General features: G+C 45.1%; 1 protein-coding gene across 1 annotated transcript in view; it reads right to left on the bottom strand.

Annotated features, from left to right (window-relative positions):
• The window catches only part of LOC119422749 (echinoderm microtubule-associated protein-like 6), a 29,309-nt gene extending 9,326 nt beyond the window's left edge, over window positions 1–19,983 (bottom strand). The window contains exons 1-30 of the mRNA XM_037690142.1: window positions 19,644–19,983; window positions 17,505–17,664; window positions 16,486–16,584; window positions 16,341–16,409; window positions 15,947–16,132; window positions 13,666–13,801; window positions 12,572–12,773; window positions 11,098–11,235; window positions 10,284–10,540; window positions 9,840–10,049; window positions 9,431–9,598; window positions 7,983–8,089; window positions 7,807–7,907; window positions 6,980–7,166; window positions 6,801–6,906; window positions 6,259–6,352; window positions 5,842–5,942; window positions 5,486–5,688; window positions 3,701–3,812; window positions 3,503–3,630; window positions 3,154–3,295; window positions 2,923–3,075; window positions 2,719–2,850; window positions 2,553–2,641; window positions 2,305–2,472; window positions 2,013–2,214; window positions 1,602–1,728; window positions 1,452–1,530; window positions 1,249–1,378; window positions 1,075–1,173 (exon numbers count right to left, since the gene is read on the bottom strand). Coding sequence (XP_037546070.1) covers window positions 1,075–1,173; window positions 1,249–1,378; window positions 1,452–1,530; window positions 1,602–1,728; window positions 2,013–2,214; window positions 2,305–2,472; window positions 2,553–2,641; window positions 2,719–2,850; window positions 2,923–3,075; window positions 3,154–3,295; window positions 3,503–3,630; window positions 3,701–3,812; window positions 5,486–5,688; window positions 5,842–5,942; window positions 6,259–6,352; window positions 6,801–6,906; window positions 6,980–7,166; window positions 7,807–7,907; window positions 7,983–8,089; window positions 9,431–9,598; window positions 9,840–10,049; window positions 10,284–10,540; window positions 11,098–11,235; window positions 12,572–12,773; window positions 13,666–13,801; window positions 15,947–16,132; window positions 16,341–16,409; window positions 16,486–16,584; window positions 17,505–17,664; window positions 19,644–19,840 — 4,282 coding nt within the window. The 5' untranslated portion in view covers window positions 19,841–19,983. The remainder of the gene's footprint in view (window positions 1–1,074; window positions 1,174–1,248; window positions 1,379–1,451; window positions 1,531–1,601; window positions 1,729–2,012; window positions 2,215–2,304; window positions 2,473–2,552; window positions 2,642–2,718; window positions 2,851–2,922; window positions 3,076–3,153; window positions 3,296–3,502; window positions 3,631–3,700; window positions 3,813–5,485; window positions 5,689–5,841; window positions 5,943–6,258; window positions 6,353–6,800; window positions 6,907–6,979; window positions 7,167–7,806; window positions 7,908–7,982; window positions 8,090–9,430; window positions 9,599–9,839; window positions 10,050–10,283; window positions 10,541–11,097; window positions 11,236–12,571; window positions 12,774–13,665; window positions 13,802–15,946; window positions 16,133–16,340; window positions 16,410–16,485; window positions 16,585–17,504; window positions 17,665–19,643) is intronic.
• Window positions 19,984–22,273: the final 2,290 nt, after the last annotated feature.

Below are 22,273 nucleotides of genomic sequence, written 5' to 3'. Positions count from 1 at the left end.
CGATGGTTGGTGAGAGGAGTGAAGGAAGCCATCTTTGTGAAGAGAACCAGTCCATCATTAAACAGGGACGGAGGCCTCCGTGTCCAACTGTCCCCCTCTTACAATGCTGTTATTGCTAGCATCACTCAGCCCCCTCTGAATAGAAAGTGGCCATCAGGGCACTAACTATCATTTGTTAGGCTGTGAACAGATAGTTCTGGATGTCACCAGTAAACGGATTGATCCACTATGAGTAGGTGTCATTTTGTTGCAGGTCCTCAGACTGATGAAGTCTTTTGGATAAAAGACAAAACGTTGCAACAAAGAAGAATCCGTTCAGAGGACCTGACGACATAGTTAGACAGAAAACTTTTGGTTTATTTTTGTCCGTTACTGTTTTTAAGAATTAGATCACTAAAAATACATATACATCTGGAAAAAAGGGCAGCCATTTTGATTTTTAGCTAAATGCTTTTACCTTTTCTACCATAAAGCACGTCATCACCTCACTGCCAACCCATCCAACCAATCCAGCAAAGTGGTGTGAAAGGGCAGAAGATTGTAAGTGATGAAGATGGGGGTTGCACCCTGTCCTCTGCTGCAGGACCGAAGGTTTTCTTTCAAATCTCCCAGAGGTCAGGTCAGGGGTCATGTCAGAGATCAGAGTTCAAGTTTATTCTGGGTTTCTGCCTAAAGTACTGTTGGGTGCTGCCCTATCCCTTTCCACTCCCTAAAGAAAGGTGGGATTCACCATGGCAACCAGAGACTCGGCAGCTTCTGTGTCTTTTATATTGCCCAGCAGCATGTTTTTCTTCGTCCTCCCATCTCCATCAGGGCTGCCCCCATAGTTCCTTCATATAGTCTCTAACCAGACCTTTGATGTTCAAGAGGATTCAGTCAAAGGGTTGGCAAGAAACAGGAAGAGGACTGAACCTGGAGTTTAATAATAAAGCTCATAGATACTTTTCAAAATAAAAGTCTGGCTGTGTCCTAGACAAGCCCACTCATCAATGTACGAGTCTTGGTGTGGGCCTCAACAATCTGTGTTTTGGTGTCGCACTCACTAATCTATTGAGGTTCTGATATTGGACTCACCGATCTGGCCAGTGGCGATGATGTTCTGGTACTTGGGGTGTTGATTGACGGTCAGACAGAGGATGTCGTCGGTGTGTTCCAGATAGAAACTTTGAGTTCCTGTGTGGACAGGAAATAGGAAGTGTGAGGTCATCCTCAACTGTTTCTCAGAAGGTCTAACAGAGTTCTACAGACCGGCAGACAGGTTTTGGATGACCACAGCAGCAGCAGTATGGAAGATTATGTCCGCACCATCGTTGAGGTAATGCAGGTTGTTGCGGCAGTCAAAGCCTCTGTAGCCGAAGACGTGCTCCAGCACCAACTCCTATCAACAAACGGCAGTCAGAATGTGAGTCGAAGGTCGGCAGATCCTTGTCAACTGGATGTCAGGCACTGACCTCCACCATCTTCTTCTTTTTGGTCACATTGTTCTTCAGCAGCTTGTCAGGCAGTGGTGCAGCTCGGCTCACAGGAGGCCTGAACAGGACGAGCAACATTAACCAAAAATTGTCTGGAGTCATCAAGTAACGTGCTATTGCAGCAGGTACCTCTCCTCCACAGGAAGCTCTCGGTGCTGTAGGTGAGGTTTGGTTCCTGACATATTCCTTGTGCTTGTTGCATAGACCTTAGCCACATAGTCGATCCCCTTCTCTAAAGCGATGTCACTGTCATACCCTGAAACCATAACAGATCTATCAACACTTTCACTGAAACACAACAGACCATTACATGTTTCCATGAAACATAACAGATTCATTCACCAGTTCACCAAAACATGACAGATCCATCAACAATTTCACTGAAACTTGACAGATTTATCATCAATTTAAATGAAAAAGGTGGAACCATTTATTTTCTTTTTCACTGAAACAACAGAACTGAACTGTTTCACTGAAACATGACAGATCCATCACTTGACCATGCTTCTCCTGTCTCCCCCTTCCTCTGTGTAAAGTTACCTCCATCTTCCTCTGAGTCAGCATCCGACTCCTCGCTGTCCATGGCTTTGTTTTCTTTGTGACCTGGCAGTTCTCTTGTCCAGATCATCAGTGCTGTGTCAGCCCCGCCCACTGACAGCAGCATGGAGTTGTCGTTGGACCAGCGCACATTTGTTACATTGGTGCTGTGACCCACATACTTCTTAAACTTGGCAAACTGGCCCTGAGGAGAGTGTGTGGACTGTTAGAAGAGAAGCTTGATACCATCAGAACACATTCAGGTCAGAACCTATGTTTCCAGTTTCACTCTCACCCTTGATGGATAGTTGAAGAGTTTGATAAAGCCAAAGTCATCTCCTGTTGCAAGCAGTTTGCGATCTTTAGTGAGCGAAGCTGCGTTAATGAAGCTGAGAGTCGGCCATATTCCTTCACAAGTTGGACCCAGAACTGAGGTCCAGGTGGCCCAGTCCAACTTCTCAAACTGAATACACAAAGAAAACTTTCATGACAACCCATTTTACCTAAACAACTGGACCCGAACAACCGTAGCAGGTTCCTGACCTCGGCCACGCTGATGTTCTGTATGTGTCCTCGCGGCGCCTCAAAGAAAAGCTGCTCCTTGGCTCCGGTGTTCACCTGCAACAGCTTACCTGCAAACAGCATGGAGGTTTAGATCTACTGGTCTGAAGCACAGGTACCATGGAGCTGCAGCAGGACAGGGACTGACCTCTGGAGTCCCAGTCCACATGAGTGATGAAGCTTCCCGCTCCTTTACAAATGCCGACTCTTTTACTCGTCAGGATGTTGTAGATGTCCACAAAGGAGTCATGGGACGCCACGGCCAGGTACTTTCCCACATCTGCACCACACACCTGACTAATCAGTGGCTGAACTTCACTGTGTGTCTCACCTGTGCACTGAGTTCTGGTACCTTGGGAGAAACAAATGTCTGAGATGAGCTCCCTGCGGTGGTGGAAGGTCACCATGTCCTCCAACGTGTCTGCATTCACCACGATAAAGCTGCCGTCATTAAGACCGACAGCCAGAGCTTTACCATCTGGAGAAAAGGCGCAGCACCGCCCACCTGGCAGGTAACACAAGAAACGCAGGTAACAACAGGTGCCATAAACACAGGTGCTTACTTACTGTAAGCTGCTCTCACCTTTCTTGAGTTTACGCACAGCGACCATCCTGTGATTGGCTGACAGCTCCCAGATCCTCAGAGTTTTATCATCGCTGACAGAGGCACAGATAGGAAGTAGAGGATGAGCTGCCAAACCCCACACCTCGCCCTCCATGTGACCCTGAATGCATCAAACACAGGGTTTCAATTATCTTTGGGTCTGGAAGAAGCCTCAGTATGATTTCACCTCCTGCATTATTTTCAATCCACTTCCTCTTCAGATTTATACAAACACAACACATCAAACATGGATCTCTAGACTGGACTCTGACCTGAACCACTCAAAGACTGTGAGTGGCTGACTTAGACCTATAGATCAGACTCTGACCTGGACCAGCAGCGTCATCAGTCCACTTTTATCGATTTCCAGGATTTCTCCGTTCTTTGTTCCAAGCAGGATGTGACCGTGACCCAGAGTGATGGCTCTGATGGACGGGTTGTCCTCCAGCAGCAAGCCTGATCAGAGAACCCAAAAATCAAGCCAACTTCAGAAACGTCAGAAACAACTGGAAGCAGGAGACCAAACCTTGGGAAGACGGAGACAACGAAGCTCGCTTTATGGCATACGTCTTCAAGCATCGCTCAAACATGTCGTCCCACAACTCCACAATGCCATCTTTCCCCCCCGTCACAAAACCCTGGAAAGCAACACAGAAAAAACAAATATAACAACACAGACAAAACAACAATAAACAACACAGACAAAACAACAATAAACAACATAGACAAAATTACTTTCCTTTGAATCACCACCTTATTGGGGTGGAGGGGTTTGTGTGCCTGAATGATCCTAGGAGTTTGATGCAATTGCCCCTGGTAGGGTTTACCAAGGCAGATTGGTCCTAGGGGACAGGCCAGACAAAGACAACAGCAAGGAGCTCAGTGTTCCTTGACCGGTCATGGGTTACCTGAGCCCCACCCTGGAGCCAGGTCTGAAGGAGGGGCCCGTTGGAGAGTGCCTGGTGGCAGGGCCTCTACCCATGGAGTCAGTTTGGGCTCTGCCTGAAGGAGCTATATGGTTTGCATTCCTATGTGCTCACCACCTGCAGGAGGGGCCATACAGGTTCAAAGCATGACGATGCAATGGGTCCGATGCATGATGATGATGCAATGGGTCAAGTGCATCATGCACTGGCCCCTGCTGATGCCCCCAAAGGCGGGGCCCTTGGCGCTCTGACCCTAGCACCCCAAAGCTGGCTCTTGGGACATGGAATGTCAACTCTATGGTGGGGAAGGCGCCTGAGCTTGTGCAGGAGGTTGAAAAGTACTGACTAAATAGTCGGGCTCACCTCATAGCACAGCATGGGCTCCAGAACCAATCTCCTGTAACTTATCCCACTCTGGAGTTGCCCATGGTGAGAGGTGCTAGGCTGGTGTGGGTTTACTTATCTCCCCCCCCCACCCCCACCCCCTTAGTGCCTGTGTGTCTAGAGCTTTCCCTGGTAGATGAAAGGGTAACTTCCCTATGCCTTCAGGTGTGGGGACAGGCTCTGACTGATGAAGCCTATGAGCTGAAAGGCAGTGTGGAGTATCCAGCCTTCTTGGAGTCCTACGAGGGAGTGCTGGAAGGTGCTCTAGCTGGGGACATTAATTCTGCTCAATGCTTCAAATGTTCTTTAATGATGTATGCTGCTGACCTCTTGGCCAGGCCACTCTTTCAAAAGAGATCTTGATTTCAGTGGGCTTTTATCTGTTTAAATAAAGGTGATGATGATGAATGCCCACATGGGTAATGACAGTGTCACCTGGAGGGGCGTAATTGAGAAGAACAGCCTCTTTGATGTGAACCCAAGCGGTGTTCTGTTGTTGCACTTCTGTGCTAGTCATAGTTTGTCCATCACAAACACCATGTTGGAACATAAGGGTGTCCATAAGTGCACTTGGCACCAGGACACCCTAGTTCGTAGATCAGTAATAGACTTTGTAATTGTGTCATCTGATTTGCGGCTGTATGTTTTGGATACTCGAATGAAGAGAGGAGCTGAGATGTCAACTGATCACCACCTGGTAGTGAGTTGGGTCAGATGCCGGACAGACCCGGTAGACCCAAATATATAGTGAGGGTTTGCTGGGAACGCCTGGCAGAAAAACCCCTCATAAGGATCTTAAGTCTGAGTCATAAGTCTGATCGATGGTCAAACCTCAGATTCAGGAAGAACAATGTGGGTTCCATCCTGGCCATGTAACACTTGACCAATTCTCTACCCTCACTATGGTCTTTGTAGGGTCATCATGAGAGTTTGTTTATCCAGTCTATAATTAACAAGTCAACAATGGATGGATGATCAAATGTTAAGATGTTCCAGCTCACCTTGTCCAGGGAACACATGGCAAAGACAGGTCCATCGTGAGCCTTGACGGTCTTGATGAGCGTGGTGTCCTTCCAGATGTAGACATCTCCGTTGGTGGCTCCAGTGAAAGCCAGGTCCTCAGACCGACCATAACAAGCCGACATCATGGTCTCCTGCCTCCCTAGGTTCCCAAAGATCCCCCGTCTAAAGGTCAGACCCCCACCTGTAGGATGACAAAGGACAGGTCAAATGTCATCTGTTCATTTGCATATATATGGATTATTTCCAGGTGTTTCTCGGGTACAAAGAGGAAGTGAACCAGTGGACCCTCCTGGATTTTAAGGTGTACTTCAGGACAAAAAGGAAGGGGATCTACCTGAATGCTGCCAGAACTTGATGTGTTTAATCCCAACAGTTAGCAACTTGTCCATCCTGAACGGATTACTCTTCACCACAAAGATCTTCTCTTTATGAGCTCTGAGGGCAGAATGCAAGTTTTAGTCAATAACATTGCAATAAACAACAAAAACAAACAACAATATTTCATATAACAGTATCTAACAAACAACATTTGTTGTTTATTTCCTATTATCATGTGATAGACTGTGATAGTTTACAGCAACCAGAGTGAGGTCCAGCAGGTTCAACACCAGCTGAACATCTGGCACCTGACACCTGTCAGTTTCACAGGTAAACTGGTTCCAGGTGTGTTTACCTGGTCTAGTCCTGGTCAACTGGTTCCAGGTGTGTTTACCTGGCCTAGTCCAGGTGAACTCTGTCCAGGCATATTTACCTAGCCTTGGCCAGTCGCTCTCCTTTCTTCCAGTCCCAGATGACGATGGAGTGAAATTCGTCGATTCCAACAGAAACTAAACTCTTGCCATCAGCTGAGACACACAGAAGTTTAAACAGACAGTGAAAACAAATGGATCTGACGAGCTGGATCTGGTCATATCTGTCATGATCAAAACCTCATGACAAAAGGTGAGGGTTAGAACGTAGACAGATCAGTAAATCCAAAGCTTTGCCTCTCAACTTGGCTCTTTCTTCACCATGACAGACCAAAGAAACACCCTCACTACTGAGGATGAGGCCCCAAGCCGTCGATCTATCTCCTGCTCCCTGGCCATGTCGATTCCTGGTGGCAAAGATGAGCTCTAGGAAGAATTCTCAGTCTATATTCACCCGCCCATCATGCATGGCCGGGTGAATATAGACTGCTAACTCTGGGATCAGAAAGAATGACTAAGGGAAACCCAAGGACTGAGTGACAGTGTAAATTTGATGAGTCGGTGTAAGGGAACAGTGATGGAGGAAAAAAACCACCTGACCCACCTGTAAAGTCCAAAGCGCACACTCCTTTGCTGTGGTGTCCTTTGAGCAGCGACAGACACTTCAGGGTTTGGACGTCCCAGACGTGGATTGCCGGGTCTCTGCCCACCTGAAGGCACAGACAGATGATGACAAACTCTGTCTGAAAATCAAAATGCTGCACTCTGATTGGCCGATTGTACCTGTGCTGAGGCCACATAGTCTTTGAGCGGATGGACAGCGAGGCTGAGGATGTCGTCATCGTGTCCCAGATAAAAGTGCTGGCTGTGCTGCAGCCGGTTGTAGACGACGGCCACAGCGGCTACGTGGAACACCACCTCCCCCGTCTGACTGTAGAACAAGTTGTTCCTGCAGTCGAAGCCTCGGTACCTGCAGGACAAAGAGATCTGTCTCTGTGCCTGTCCTGAGCCCGGTTCTGGTTCTGCTGGAGCTACCGTCCTTGAGTTATTTCTTCCCACTGCCTCCAATGCGCTGCTTCCTTAGAAAACTTTTACTCATCATTTTATGACCATGAGAATATTTTTGTTCCCTGAAATGATTTTTGTTGTGAACTGAAGCTAATTTATTAAAAACAGCTCAGTAATCAAATAGAAATGTTGTAAATTATTTTAAGTTGTGTTGAGTTTTAAACCATTAAATGTTTTTTTAGAAAATAAATGTTATTTATTTTATTAACATTTATTTAACCATTTAACCCCATTGAGATCACAGATCTCTTTTGCAAGGAGGCCTGGGCCTGGTCTGTGGGAGGAAACCAGAGTACCCGGAGAAAACCCACGCAAGCACGAGAAGAACATGCAAACTCCACACAGAAAGACCCCAGGTCCAACCGGGGATTGAACCCAGGACCTTCTTGCTGTGAGGCAACAGTGCTGCCAAATGAAACCTGTTGATGAACATGTGATTAATAAAGAGTTTTAGTCAGCTGTGGGTCATGAAACTTTATAGAATAGGTTAATGCTTATTTTTTACAACTGTTAGACAATTTAGCTTTTAGTTTTATTTTTACCCGTGGACAAACTGCAGGCGAAGCCCCTCCTCCGGCGCTTTTTGACGCTTCAGGGAACCAATCAGCTTCTTTTTGAGCTGAGGCAGATCCTCCTTATACACCTGCGCAGCACAGACACAGGTGAGTCAGCTGATGGGCAGGTGATTTATGGACAGCAGGATCTGTTTCCTGCTTACCTGCCGCTCATAGTTGGTCTGAGCTTCTTGTTCGATGTCTGAGTCCAGTTCTGGGACGTCCGACACGTCCGAGTCCGACTCGCCACTGTTTGAGTCGGCATAACCCTCTGAGGTCACACAGCAGAAAAGCAAACATTTAGTGATGAAGAGGTCATTGTGAATAAGACCTCAGTGAATCAAATATTAATATTTATAGGTTAAAGGTTGTTTGAGCCAGAACCGGGTGTGATGAAAAGAACTTTTGAATGGTCGATGCTCCGCAGGGGCCGAGGGCATAAATGAGCAAAATTTGTTTACTATTGCTCACAGAAAAACAAATACAAAAGACAAAGTAAATAAAAACCAGATTTTCCTTTTTTATTGAAGCAGAAAAAATAAATAACCTGATTTGGGGTTTATAAAAACATCTCTCATGAGTTAATTTAGAAAACAAGAATTACTGCAGGTCAGGGGAGGAGTCTTTGCCACCTGGTGGAGGACACAAACTCCCTGAAAATGTTTACACATTGCGTTACATTTTCTGTGTAAATAAATCCGGATGCATATTGCATAATATTTAATTAATTGTTTTTGTGTGTGCGTCTACAAAGTTGTTCCCTCCTGCGGGTCGAGGTTGTCTCGTGAAAAACTGTCCAGTCCAATAAATCAGAGAAACAGACTCCTCCCAGCCCCAGCCCACAGGCACACAGCTTTCTGATTTGGATTTCTAATTTTATTTGAAATAATAATTCTGAAATATAACTCCATATTAACACAGTTAAATGAGAGGAAAACGTTCGGTGAAGTAAATCTAAAATAAAGTTAAAAAAATGCTGACTCAACATTTCATCAACGATTCAAATAGAAGATTCAAGTGGTGATCAAACACTTGGCTACAAACCTCTGCTTCAACCACTGATCCACCACAGATATACACAGGAGCCACAAAATTGTTTAAATAAGGTCCTACTATGTTGGAGAAAACTTTCTGTCTTTTAACTTTCCTCTGTTCAGTTCTGGTGTCCTCTGTCAGCTCTAAACAAATTTAAAGTCAGAATCTCTCCACTATGGGTCTCAGCAGGTTTCACTGCAGCTGTTCCTGGGTTTGAGCTCACGTCACATCCAGGTAGAGGTTGTACCAATGAGCTAAAAGCAGCCGAAGACGAGGATCCGCTTGCCAAACGCGGATCGTTGAACGATATTGCCCCATAAGTAAGTAAAAACTGAGAATTAATCACTATAAATTATTTTAAATTCCACATTAAATTGCAATTATTTATTAGGAGGAACTACTTTGTGTGGCAAATAAATTTTTAGGTGGGGCTGTGCCCCACCTGCCCCAATGGACCAGCCGTCACAGTGGAGATCAGGTATTTGGGTGTCCAGGTGTCATCCGCCTCTCGCACAGTGACTGATGGACCTGGAACAAGTAAAAATGATGAATGAATGAATGAATAAATCTACTCTACCTTGAAGAAGCGGCTCCAGAACACCGTTCATGACGCTTTCAGGAAGGAACCTCCACTGGAAGACGGCATGGTCGGCACCGCCGGTGCTGATGACCCACTGCAAGTCACTGGACCAGCGAACGTTGGTCACATGGGCAGAGTGTCCAATGTACTTTTTGAACTTGGCCCCTGTTCAGGAAGAAGATCATTAGCAGTTGCTAGAAGAGCTCATCCGGAGACTCAGAAACCAGTGAAAGTTTATTTCATCCCTCTCTGAATCTGGAAGTCCAAATGACTGAATTTTGAAGAATTTATGTGAAAACCTTTTGAACGTAGGAACTAAAAGCCATCACCTGAGTCCTCAGGTGAGGGTCCAGGTTATGATCTGGATTTACTGAGATGTTCCTGATGTTAGAAGGAGGGTACATACCTTTTTTCAAGCAGGGGAACCGGAATAGCTTGATGAGACCCAGATCATCCCCGGTCACCAGAACAGCACTGCTGTAGTTGGCGTGCACAGAGTTCACGTTTGTGACAGTGGAGTATTTGGGCCAGATCCCATTCACCTCAGGCCCAATGACACCTGTCCAGGTCATCCAGTGTATCCCCTTGACTTCCTCTTTAGGAACCAACTTTCCAGCTGAAAAACAAGGATCAAGTGGGACCAGAAAGAGTTGCCAGCTCAGAAACAAGTCTCAGCTGATAAGCATCAAGGTAAATATTAAATTACTCAAACAGGTGAGTTCAAACAGGTGAGTTCTAAGGCAGAACTACTCGACAGGTGTTTGAAAGTTCATTTTTGAATCAAAGTGTAGGTAGTCTTATGCCGAGACCCTGAAGTGTAAACCATGTTTTTGTGTGTTGACACTGGTACCTGGCATCCTGTAGAAGATCCGCTCACCAGAACCATCATTGGTCTGCAGGAAGCGGCTGTCCACTGACCAGTCCAAGTGGGTGATGAAGGAGGTGGAGCGGCTGCACTCGCCGACCTTCTTGTAGCGCTGAGCAACGGCATATATATCAACCAGTCCATCATTGGATCCCACCGCCAGTAAAGTACCATCTGGAGAGAACTTAAGCTCATGGATCACCTCCTTTCTGTCCTTGATGTGGACCACCTCTGTCATGTCCCTGCAGAAGAAGATCTCACCTTAAGTTCCTTGTTGGAATGAACAACACTGACAGCAGAAAGGTCATTCTTCATCAGGTAGGAGTTCATTAGTGGGCAGCACGGTGGCGCAACTGGTAGAGCTGCTGCCTCTCAGCGAGCAGGTCCCTGGTTCAAATCCCGGTCCGGGGACCTTTCTGGGTGGAGTTTGCATGTTCTATCTGTGCATGCGTGGGTTTTCTCTGGGTACTCCGGTTTCCTCCCACAGACCAAAAACATGCATGTTAGGCTAATTGGTAACTCTAAATTCACCCTAGGTGAGAGTGAGCGAGTGAATGATTGTTTGTCTCGTTTGTCTCTATGTGTCCCTGTGATGGAGTTGTGACCTGTCCAGGGTGTACCTCGCCCCTCGCACAGTGATTGCTGGACATGGGCACCGGCGACCCCCGTGATCCAAAATGGAAGTAGCGGGTAAAAGATAATGGATGGATGGATGGAGTTCATTAGCCTTTAGTTCACAAACTATCAAAGCGTAAAGAAGCGCCCCAGAAAACAACCAACCCAAGATGGAGAGACTCACCTGACTCGCAAAACGGTAAACGAGCCGTCCTTCATGCCCAGAGCAAGCTGCGAGCCATCGTTGTTGAAGGAAACACTTCGAACAGATTCCTCCATGTTACAGCGAGCCAGCAGGGTGTGGTCTGCTAGACTCCACAACCTGAGTAAGTAAGTAAGTAAGTAAAGTTTATTTATAAAGCGCTTATCACAGACATAAAATCACAAAGCGCTGTACATAAAATCAGACATAAAATCACAAAGTGCTGTACAAAAAAAATCAATGCTAAAATATACAAAGAATAAAACAAGCCTAAGAACTACAAGAAGCACAGTAAAATCATGACATAAAAGCCTGGGAGAATAAAAGTGTTTTCAGTTGCTTTTTAAAAACCTCAACAGAGTCAGCAGAACGAAGTTGCAGTGGCAAACTGTTCCACAGTCTTGGAGCCACTGACTGAAAGGCCCTGTCCCCTTTAGTTTTCAGCCGCGTACGTGGAACATCCAAGAGGTTCTGTGACTGGGAGCGAAGACCACGAGCAGCAGAGTATTTGGTCAAAAGCTGACAAAGATACACAGGAGCCTGGCCATTTAAAGCTCTGTACGTCAGCACAAGAACTTTAAAACGGATTCTAAACTCAACTGGGAGCCAGTGTAGTGAATATAGGACCGGGGTGATGTGACAGTATTTGCTGGATTTGGTGAGAAGTCTGGCAGCTGCGTTCTGAATTACTTGTAGACGTGAAACAGAAGACTTCTCCAGGCAGGTAAAAAGGGCATTACAGTAGTCCAGACGTGATGACACAAAAGCATGAATAATTTTCTCTAGATCGGTTCTGGAGACCATAGGTCGTATTTTAGAAATGTTTTTTAAATGAAAGAAACAAGAACGGGAAATAGCACTAATGTGAGACTCAAAGCCTAATGATGAGTCAAATGTGACTCCTAAATTTTTTACTTTTGATTTGGCTACTGGGCAGAAAGAGGCAATTTTCTGATTGATTTTTGGGTGAAGATGACTCGGAGCAGTAATCAAAGTCTCTGTCTTACTGGTGTTTAAAACCAGGAAGTTACTGGCAAGCCAGTCACTGATATGGGACAAACATTGGACAAGGATGGTCAATTTATCCAGCTGGTGTGGTTTAAATGAAAAATACAACTGAATATCATCAGCATAAATGTGATAAGAAATATCAGAAAATGATTGAATAATGCTGGCAAGTGGGATAATATAAAAGAAAACAAAAGTGGACCCAGAACTGAGCCTTGGGGCACCCCACAAGTTAAGGGGGCATAATCAGAGGAGAACCTGTCCGTCTTGATGCAGAAAGTTCTGTGAGATCGGTATGATGTGAGCCAGTCCAAAGCTGAGCCAGAAATACCAGCCACAACCTTCAGTCTGTTTAATAAGGTTGTGTGGTCGACAGTATGAGACAGGGGACGAACAGATAGGTGAGACAGGTAAGATGCAGACAGGTAAACTACTCAGTCACACTCACCTGACTGAGCGGTCGTCGCTCCCAGTAACAGCCACCTGCTGTTTGGGGTGGAGGTCCAGCGCCCACAGCTCCCCTTCGCTGTGACCCTGCATCAGCAGCACCGGTTTGTCCCGATCTCGAACCATCACCTCGAAGATTTCCCCGTCCTGAGTGCCAGCCAGGATCCGGTCAGCTCTCCAGCACACACTGCGAATCGACAGACCTGGAACCAGAAAGGATCAAATTGAATCCAGTGCCACCTGATCAGAAACAAGTCTTTTAGAGGTCTAAACAGAAAAATTAACGTTTCCTTAGATTCCACAAAGAATCATGTTCTCACCAAATTCCCCGAGACCTGTTGGTGATGTTGAGAGAAACCGAAGCAGGACTCGGTGTCTAAATGTCTCAGATATACCAGGCAGACAGTCAGAGCATCTGCCTACACCAAGAATACCTGTTTGTTTGTGAAGACGATGTCTGCTTGAGTTTTGATGTCAGAATAAAGTCAACATTTTGGGGCCTGGTACTCCCCAGACAGGAGTCCCAGGATGGAGACTACCAGTAAAACAGCATCTGTCAGTCTCTATGTCCTGATTTTATTTTAAACCCATTTTAAATATGAAATAAACATTATTTAATCTTTAAACATGAAGGCTAATTTAATTGAGCTGCATTGGAGTTAGATCTAGAGTTAATCTGAACTTTAAAATAACATTCTCTGGAAAGAAAGGTCTAAAAACGCTACTTAAAATGAATTAGAACAGACTACTGGCTGACGAGGTCTCCACGAGTCAAACATACTGACAATTTTTTTTTTCTTTCGGGTGCTCCCTATTTTTAGGGGTCGCCACAGCGAACTAAATCGCACAAAGACTTGGCAGTTTTTTTTGTTTTTTTTTTCCCAAACATACTGACAAGTAGTTTTAAATGTCTGTCAGGAAACATTTGGAACCACAGATTTGGAATTTGAACCGTTTTCAAGTCAAGAAACCTCCAGCCTCATGAAGTCAGTGATGATGGCGTTCTGGTGGAGCTACAGGTGTGTTAGATGTTGTGATGTGCGTCTCTGCCAGCAGTTATATGACCACTTCATTCAGAAAACAGCAGCTCCAGACCTTTGTAGCCCTGCTCTGCCTCCCTCAGGTCAATCCTAGTGATGGGTTTGAAGTCGGTATCCCACAGTCGAACGCAGCCGTCTCTTCCTCCGGTGGCGAATCCTTCCTCACAGGCATGCATGCTGAAGATCCCCGCCTGAAACACATGAGCCGCTCTCAGACTGTTGGATCCTGGGGGACATGAAAGAACTGGTCCCACATCAAAGACCTTCAAGATATCTGCTGAATGTTCAGGGCTAGGGGGTAAACAACCCCATCTAAGAATCTGACAAAATATAAATAACTTGGGATGTGGAAGTGACAGAGGCCTGTAGGAGGTGTCTACTGAGGGGTGGAAGACGAACTCACAACTGAGAACCCTAAACTGATAAAAGTACCTCATATAGTTCTTCAGATACTCAAAAATGTTGAGAAACTGGTGGGACAATAAAATCAAGTACCAAAAAGAGAGACCTGAAACCAAGTGCATTGTTCTCAGTTCTCCTTCTGCCTGATGAACACCCAACACGATCCCCTCTGAGACATGAAACATAATGCCCTGAAACTGTCCAAATGAGTTGAGACATAATTTATTAAACAATTTCACTGTGTTTTGAGTCATCAGGTGGAACTTTGTATCAAGGAATGTAGGTGTTAGGGTCTAGGTCTATGCCAAGGTTTAGATCAAATGTTTGGGTAAGGTGTAAGAGTGGAGGCAGATCGACTACATTCTGTGTAGAAGAGGAAACCTGAAGGAGATTGGGGACTGTAAGGTAGTGGCAGGGAAGAGCATGGCCAGACAGCATTGGATGGTTGTGTAGAATGACTGTTATTGTGAAGAAGAGAAAGAGGGTAAAATTAGAGAAGAAGACCAAATGGTGGCAGCTGAAGAAGGAAGAATGTTGTGAGAAGTTCAAAGAGGAGCTGTTAAAGGCTCTGGGTGGTAAGAAAGACCTTCCAGATGGCTGGGTTACTACAGCAACAGTAATTAAGAGAGACAGGTAGGAAAGTGCTTGGTGTGTCATCTGGACAGAAAAAAAAGATGATAAAAAATGGTGGTGGAATAGTGAAGTGCAGGAAGCTATTCAAAGAAAGAGGTTAGTCAAGAAGAAATATGACTGTGAGAGGACTGAAGAGAGGAGACAGGAATAGAAGGAGATGGAACGTAGAAAAAGAGAGAGGTAGAAAAGGCAAAGCAGAAGGCATATGATGAGTTGTATGGGAGGTTGGACACTAAAGAGGGTGAGAAGGACTTGTACCAATTGGCAAAACAGAGGGATCAAGCTGGAAAGGATGTGCAGCAGGTTATGCTTATTAAAGATAGGAATGGTAATGTTCTAACAAGTGAGGAGAGTGTGATGGGAAGATGGAAGGAGTACTTTGAGGAACTAATGAATGAAGAGATTGAAAGAGAAAGAAGAGTAGAGGCCATAGAAACTGTGGACCAGGAAGTGGGAAAGATTAGTGAGGGTGAAGTCCAGAAAGCTTTGAAAATAATGAAGAAGGGGAAGGCAGTAGGACCTGATGACATACCATTGGAGGTTTAGAAATGTCTCGGAGAGATGGCAGTGAGGTTTTTGACTCAAATATTCAATGGCATATTTGAGGATGAGAAAATGCCTGAGGAATTGAGAAGTGTGCTAGTGGCCCTTTTTTCATGCTTGACCAGTACAGGACATGTATGAGGACATCGGGACACATCAGACTAGTAGAGGACATGTATGAGGACAGCAGGACAGTGGTGAGATGTGCTGTAAGCGTGACAGATAGCTTCAAGGTGGCGGTGGAAGTGCATCAAGGATCGGCTCTGAGTCACTTCTTGTTTGCTATAGTGATGGACCGACTAACAGATGAGGTAAGGCAGGAATCCCTGTGGACTATGTTGTTTGCAGATGACGTGATTTGTGGTGAGAACAGGTGGAAGAGAACTTGGAGAGGTGGATGTATGCACTTCTTGTTTTCCTTGGGAGTGACAAGGATGAATAAGATTAGAAATGAGATCATCAGAGGTACAGCATAGGTTGAACAATTGGGATATAAAGTTAGAGACAGACTGAGATGGTTTGGACATGTCTAGACAAAGGACAGTGGTTCGGACATGTCCAGAGGAGGGACAGTGGGTATATTGGTAGAAGGATGTTAGAAATGTGAGTTAGGACAAAGGACACAGAGAGACTGAGGGTAAGGAATTGCTGTGGAGAGCTCTGAAGAGAGAATAGCTGAAATAAATAGTTTGGGTTGAGGCTGGGTGCCTGCATATGGGTCTGTGTTTTACGATCTGGGTTTGGGTGTGGACTGGTACCCCATGTGCAGCCTGAATAGTCCTGATCAGAGCAGTTCCTTTCCACACATAAACGTCTCCGTTCAGAGCTCCAGAGTACGTCAGCTCATCTTTGGCTGCCGCGACACACAGGATGGTCTGCAGGTCACCCGTTTTTCCAAAGAGTCCTCGTTTGGGGGTCAGAGCATTCCCACACAGATTCCAAAACTGTACACAGAACCAAACACCAGTGGATCAAAGTCAACATTCAGACAGAACCCAGTCCCAGAATAATTTCTGCAGTTGGATAATAAGATAAAATCTTGTTGTTTTACTGATGTTTAGGTCTAACAAATGTGTCAAATATTTCCACCAGAAATCAGGTAACAACAACCAGTGACCTCATCCTTCATGTGACTTAGGGACGTGGTCTCACCTTTATGTGTTTGACTCCACAGCTGACCAGCCGGCTGGACTTGATCGGGTCCCAGCAGATATCAAAGATCTGAGAGAACCCAAACAGCATCAGCATTAATGATGATCCTACAGAGCAGAAAATGTCTCCAAACAAGGACTCGTACCCTGTCTGAGTGTCCGGTTGCCGTGGCAACGACCCGTCCTCTCCTCCAGTCCCAAATGCACACTGTGTTCTTGGCATCTAGACCAACAGAGGCCAATCTCTGGGACAACAAACACAGTCAAAGACATCTGTAAGGCCCACAGTGCAGCTCCCCCCTTACCACAGGCTGATGTCACTTTTTAAGTAGCTGACAGATCAGAACCAGGTGTTTTGGAATTCCTCAGGACAACCACCAGCGTTTAACAGGTTTCTATTTCAGTCATGGTCCGGTACCCTTCAGGTAAAATGAAATTGCTGCTAAAAAACAGTTCCCTGGCTGCACCGAGAACTTATGTCCTTGAAGGTTATGAACAGAATCTGTGACAACAGACAGCCCAGGCAGAGTCCAACTCCCACTCTGAAGGGGTCTGATTTACTGCCGGCAATGGGAACCAAATTCTCGCACCACTTATATAGTGACCGAACAGCCCGTACAACAACGGGTCCCCAATCCCATACTCTGAGCACCCCCCCACAGTGTACCTCGAGGAACACGGTCGAAAGCCTTCTCCAAGTCAAGTCAAATTTATTTTTAAAGCACACTTAAAACAGCAACTGTTACCAAAGTGCTTAACAATAAGATCAAGGCAGTAAATAAAAATAATAAGATGTAATTAAAAGCATTAAAAATAAAAAACACAAAAACAATGCAAAACAATGAAAAAGTAAATCAAATCACACTGTGTCGCACGCCATTGAATACAGGTGTTAAGGAGAATTAAAAGCAGGGAGTGAAGTGGCCTGTCTAATGTTAATGGGCAGATTGTTCCAAAGTTTAAGGCCAATGACTAAAGCCTGATCTCTTCTGAGCTTCAGCTTGGTTTTTGGTACAATCAAAAGCAGCTGGTCAGATGATCTCAGCGCCCGAGAAGGAACATAAGGTTGAAGTAGGTCAGAGAGATATGAAATGACAGGAATCTTCTGTTGACGGTAAATTTATTCGCTTCTTCCTGTGACATCACAAAGGGGGTGGGCTTTTACCTGTCCATCTGAGTCAAAGGCGAGACAAGCGACTCCGTGGGTGTGGACGTCCCTCAGAATGGACACGGTCTGCATGGCATAGGTGTCCCAGATACAGATGTATGGGTCCTTTCCCACCTGACCCGTCGCCACCTGGATCTTATCTGGATGCATGGCCAGACTGAGAGACAGACAGACAGGCAGGAAGGTAGACAGACAGACAGACAAGAGAGTTGTTTGAAGACTGAGGCATGATGACACTCATTCAGATGTGAAACCCTCAGGCAGCTGCTGTCAGACAGACCTGAACAGTTACAGCTGATGGGAGTGATACCTGCTGGGATGTTTGCTTTGGACAAAAGTTAGAAAGGATGTGGACATGGTTTTGGACATATGCAGAGGAGGAACACTGGACATATTGGACAAAGGATGGTAAATCTGGAGCTGTCAGGGAGGAGGTTGATGGTGGATCTGCAGAGGATTGTTGTGACAGAGGAGGATGCTGGGAGATTCAAACTCCTGAAGGGAACAGACCAAAGAATGAAGGTTACATCAAGACACAACACTGAGTCCTGATTACAACTAATTTTAAACCTTGCTTTTATCCTAAGTTTACATTTCTTTTACAACTCTCATTGTTATTTTTGATTGATTTGATTTTAGAGGTAACAAATTAATGTGGTTGCAAACTGAATGAATGTTCCAACAGCAACTGAAATGACGAGTAATTCATCTTTTCTCCACCAAAGGCAGCACTGAGCTTCAAGCTCTGCAGGATTCCCAGGACCCCAAACAAGAGTGTGTTCACTGTGGCAACACCACCCACACACACACACGTTCTTGCAGAGCAGCTGCTGCCACCAACATGAGTCTGATTCACCAAAAACATTTAAAGGCTTCAACCAATACCAGGACAGGACAGGTCTGAGGCAGCACTCATCTCTGAGAAGTGTTTTTTTTTTTTTAAGTATGAGGTCTGAGTGATGATCCTCTGAACAAGGGACAAAGTCAAACATATGAGGGTAAAGTAATGAGATCAAAGCGATGAGGGTAAAGTGATGAGGTCAAAATGATGAAGTCAGAGTAAAGAGGTCAAAGTGATGATCCACCGAACGAGGGACCAAGTTAAACAGATGAGGTTAATGTTATGATGTTAGTGATTAGTGATGAGGTCAAAAAGATGAGGTCAAAGAGATTATGTTAGTAATGAGGTTAGTGATGAGACCAAAATGATGAGGTTAAAACAATTAGGTTAATTTGATGAGATTAGTGATGAGGTTAAAGTGACAAGGTTAAAGCGATGAAGTCAAAGTGATGTGGTCAAGGAGATTAGATGAGGTTGATCTGATGAGGTTAGTGATGAGATCAAAGCAATGAGGTTAAAGCAATGATGTCAAAGTGATGAGGTTAAAATGGTGAAGTCAAAGTGATGAGGTTAGTGATAACCTCAAAATGATGAGGTTAAAACAATTAGGTTAAAGTGATGAGGTTAGTGGTGATGCCAAAATTATTACGTTAAAATGGCGAAGTCAGAGAGATGAGAGTAAAGTGATGAGGTTAGCGATGGGGTTAAAGTATTGAGGTTAGCGATGGGGTTAAATTGATGAGGTTAGCGATGGGGTTAATGTGATGAGGTTAGGGATGGGGTTAAAGTGATGAGGTCAAATTGATGAGGTTAAAGTGATGAGGTTAGCGATGGGGTTAAAGTGATGAGGTTAGCGATGGGGTTAAAGTGATGAGATTAGTGATGGGGTTAAATTGATGAGGTTAAAGTGATGAGGTCAAAATGGTGAGGTCAAAATGGTGAGGTCAAAGAGATTAGGTTAAAGTGATGAGGTTAGCGATGGGGTTAAAGTATTGAGGTTAGCGATGGGGTTAAATTGATGAGGTTAGCGATGGGGTTAAAGTGATGAGGTTAAAATGATGAGATTAACGTGATGAGGTTAAAGCGATTAGGTTTTTAATGTTGTCATTGCGATGAAGTTGAAGTGAAGCTATTGTAGCGGGATGGTCGTACAAATGATGTCCTGTCATGTTCCATCCCAGAATGCAACTTGGCGTCATCAGTTAGTCTACAGGGGTGGTTTTAGTTTTAGTATTCAAGTCTGTTGGAGTGAAAGCAGATTTGACCTTTCAATAATTTAAACCACGCCCCCTCACCTGATGATGTCATCGTTGTGCCCCAAAAAGAACTTCTGGGTGTGTTCTCTGGTGTTGTAGACCACGCCCACCCCTGCCACATAGTACACCACCTCCTTACTGGTGGTGTAGTACAGATTGTTCCGGCACTGGTGGCCCCGGTACCCGTGGATCCACTCCAGCCTCAACTGGCAGCGCGGTGCCGTTTTATCCGACATGTCGGCTCTAAGCCACAAACTCCAAACCCTAAATCCACAGAGGCGTCAGAACCGCCGTTTATCGAGTCTGAAGCTGCTGCTAAGGATGATGGGAGCTGCAGTCCATCATTGTAGTCCTTTGGAGAAAGCAGTCTCCAACTACATCTCCCATAATTCCACAATGCAGCACCAGAGCTGTTTCAGGTCCAGATGAGTTCAGGGCCCAAATGGGTTGGGGTCAGAACCCCACGTGGTCCTTTTACTCAGAGTTTCAAAATAAAACCGTTATATTTTTAGTCCAGGAAGTAAAAATTGGTTCTGTCCTGATTTCAGATCTGGACTCAGATTTTAGATATTATTCAAATGTCCAAGCTAGTCCACGTGATATTTCAAAACATTTACTCTTTCTTTGCAATTTATAAAATTTACAGATTTTATACTGTATTTCAAAACACAACTAATTAATTAATTTAAACTGTAAATCAGAACCGGGAGCTCCGGACCGGGTCGGTTAGGATCAGAAGGTCAGTCCAGATAGGTCGGTAAACGCTGCCAACGAACCGCAGCCCCGGACCCGAAGGTTCGGTCCAAACGGCTGAAATCAAAGAAAATCCCTCCGCCGTCGTCTGTTCCAGCCTGATCCGGGGATTACAGAACCGGGCCGGTCCTGCGGCCCAAACCGACACCGAGAGGTCCGGTGGCGGCGGCTGAAGAACAGACCGACACCCACGACGGAGCCCCGGAGGTCCAACAAACCGCAAAAAACGGGAATTTACAGGGAATATTACCGGAGACCTCAGGAATTATCGATAGCGTCAAATAAGAACTCACACAGAACCACTTCCTGCTGGGACTTTCAAAATAAAGGCGCTGCAGCGTCCCCTTTAACAGGTGCATTAAAACGAGAAAGCTAATTTAGACGAATTAGTTAAACTTCTTCTGATTTCACTTTATTTATCAAAAAAATAAACTTGAAGAAATGCATATCACCCCCACGACCCACCGTATTGCAGCAGTTCCTGCCACGGATTATTTTGAGAACAAATCTCAGTTACTAACACACCAAGACTGTACATTTTTAGCAACTGAAAATAGTTTGGTTCTATACGTAACTTAGAAGCTATACGGACAAAACAAGAATCTACACGAACACGTAGTGGTGATCGGACATCAGGATATCGCATCAGAAAAACTTTATTCTGAAAAACGCAGCTCACACGTCCTGTCACTCTCGCGCTCACCTTCTAGCTTGCTTAAGTAGTTGATCAGCTCTGCGTGTTGCATGCTGGGAGCTGTAGTGTTTCTGGTCTCGCACCTTTAGAACTGTTTCGGAGAGCTGAATGTTATATGAACTCTAAGAGCACAACAACAAAATACGAAAAACAAAATCAAATGCATGAAAAGTAAAACAAGCACAAGCTACAAGCACCCTGCAGATGCTGTCTATCAAGCATGAGTGCAGCTACAGCGTGCATTCTCAAGACATTATTACCTGCAGTGTCCCCTCAGTGTGGACTGAACTAGGCAAAAGGGCCTTCTCCTACTCCACTCCTGTTTCCTGGAATATCTTGCAAAAAGATCTGAAGCTCTCAACCTTGACCTCTATAAGTGGCTTTAAGAATCTGTTGGACTCCTGGCAAGAACCAATGCAGACATCCATCCATTATCTTTACCCGCTTATTCCATTTTGGGTCACGGGGTCGCTGGTGCCCATGTCCAGCAGCCACTGTGCGAGGGGCGGGGTACACCCTGGACAGGTCGCAAGTCCATCACAAGGACACATAGAGACAAACGAGACAAACAACCATTCACTCTCTCACTCACACCTAGGGACAATTTAGAGTTACCAATCAGCCTAACATGCATGTTTTTGGTCTGTGGGAGGAAACCGGAGCACCCGGAGAAAACCCACGCATGCACGGAGAGAACATGCAAACTCCACCCAGAAAGGCCCCTGGACCGGGGTTTGAACCAAGGACCTTCTCGCTGAGAGGAAGCATCTCTACCAGTTGCACCACCGTGCTGCCCCAATGCAGACATGTTCTTGTTTTTAGTTTTCTTTTTTTAGATGTTGGATGGGTGGATAGATGGTTAGATGGATGGATGGTTAGATGGATGGCTGGATGGATTAGATGGATGGATGAATGAATGGTTGGATGGATAGTTGGATGGATGGATGCATAAATGAATGAATGGATGGTTGGATAGATGGACTGATGGTTGTTTGGATGGATGGTTGGATGTTTGGTTAGTTGGATTGATTGTTGGTTGGATGGATGGTTGGATGGATGCAGAAAGATGAATGGATGGTTGGATGAATGATGGATAGATGGACTGATGGGTGGTTGGATGGATGGAAGGATGGGTTTTTAAATAAATGTTTATGTATCGCGCTTGTTATTTTTAGTTTGTGTTAATTTTTAAATTTTCCTGAATTTTCTTTTCTTTGATTTT

The sequence above is a fragment of the Nematolebias whitei genome, chromosome 16, assembly GCF_014905685.2.
Source record: "Nematolebias whitei isolate Nwh7 chromosome 16, NemWhi1, whole genome shotgun sequence".
NCBI lineage: Eukaryota > Metazoa > Chordata > Actinopteri > Cyprinodontiformes > Rivulidae > Nematolebias > Nematolebias whitei.
The sequence above is the reverse complement of the archived record's forward strand: the minus strand, read 5'-3'. Positions and strand labels throughout refer to the sequence as shown.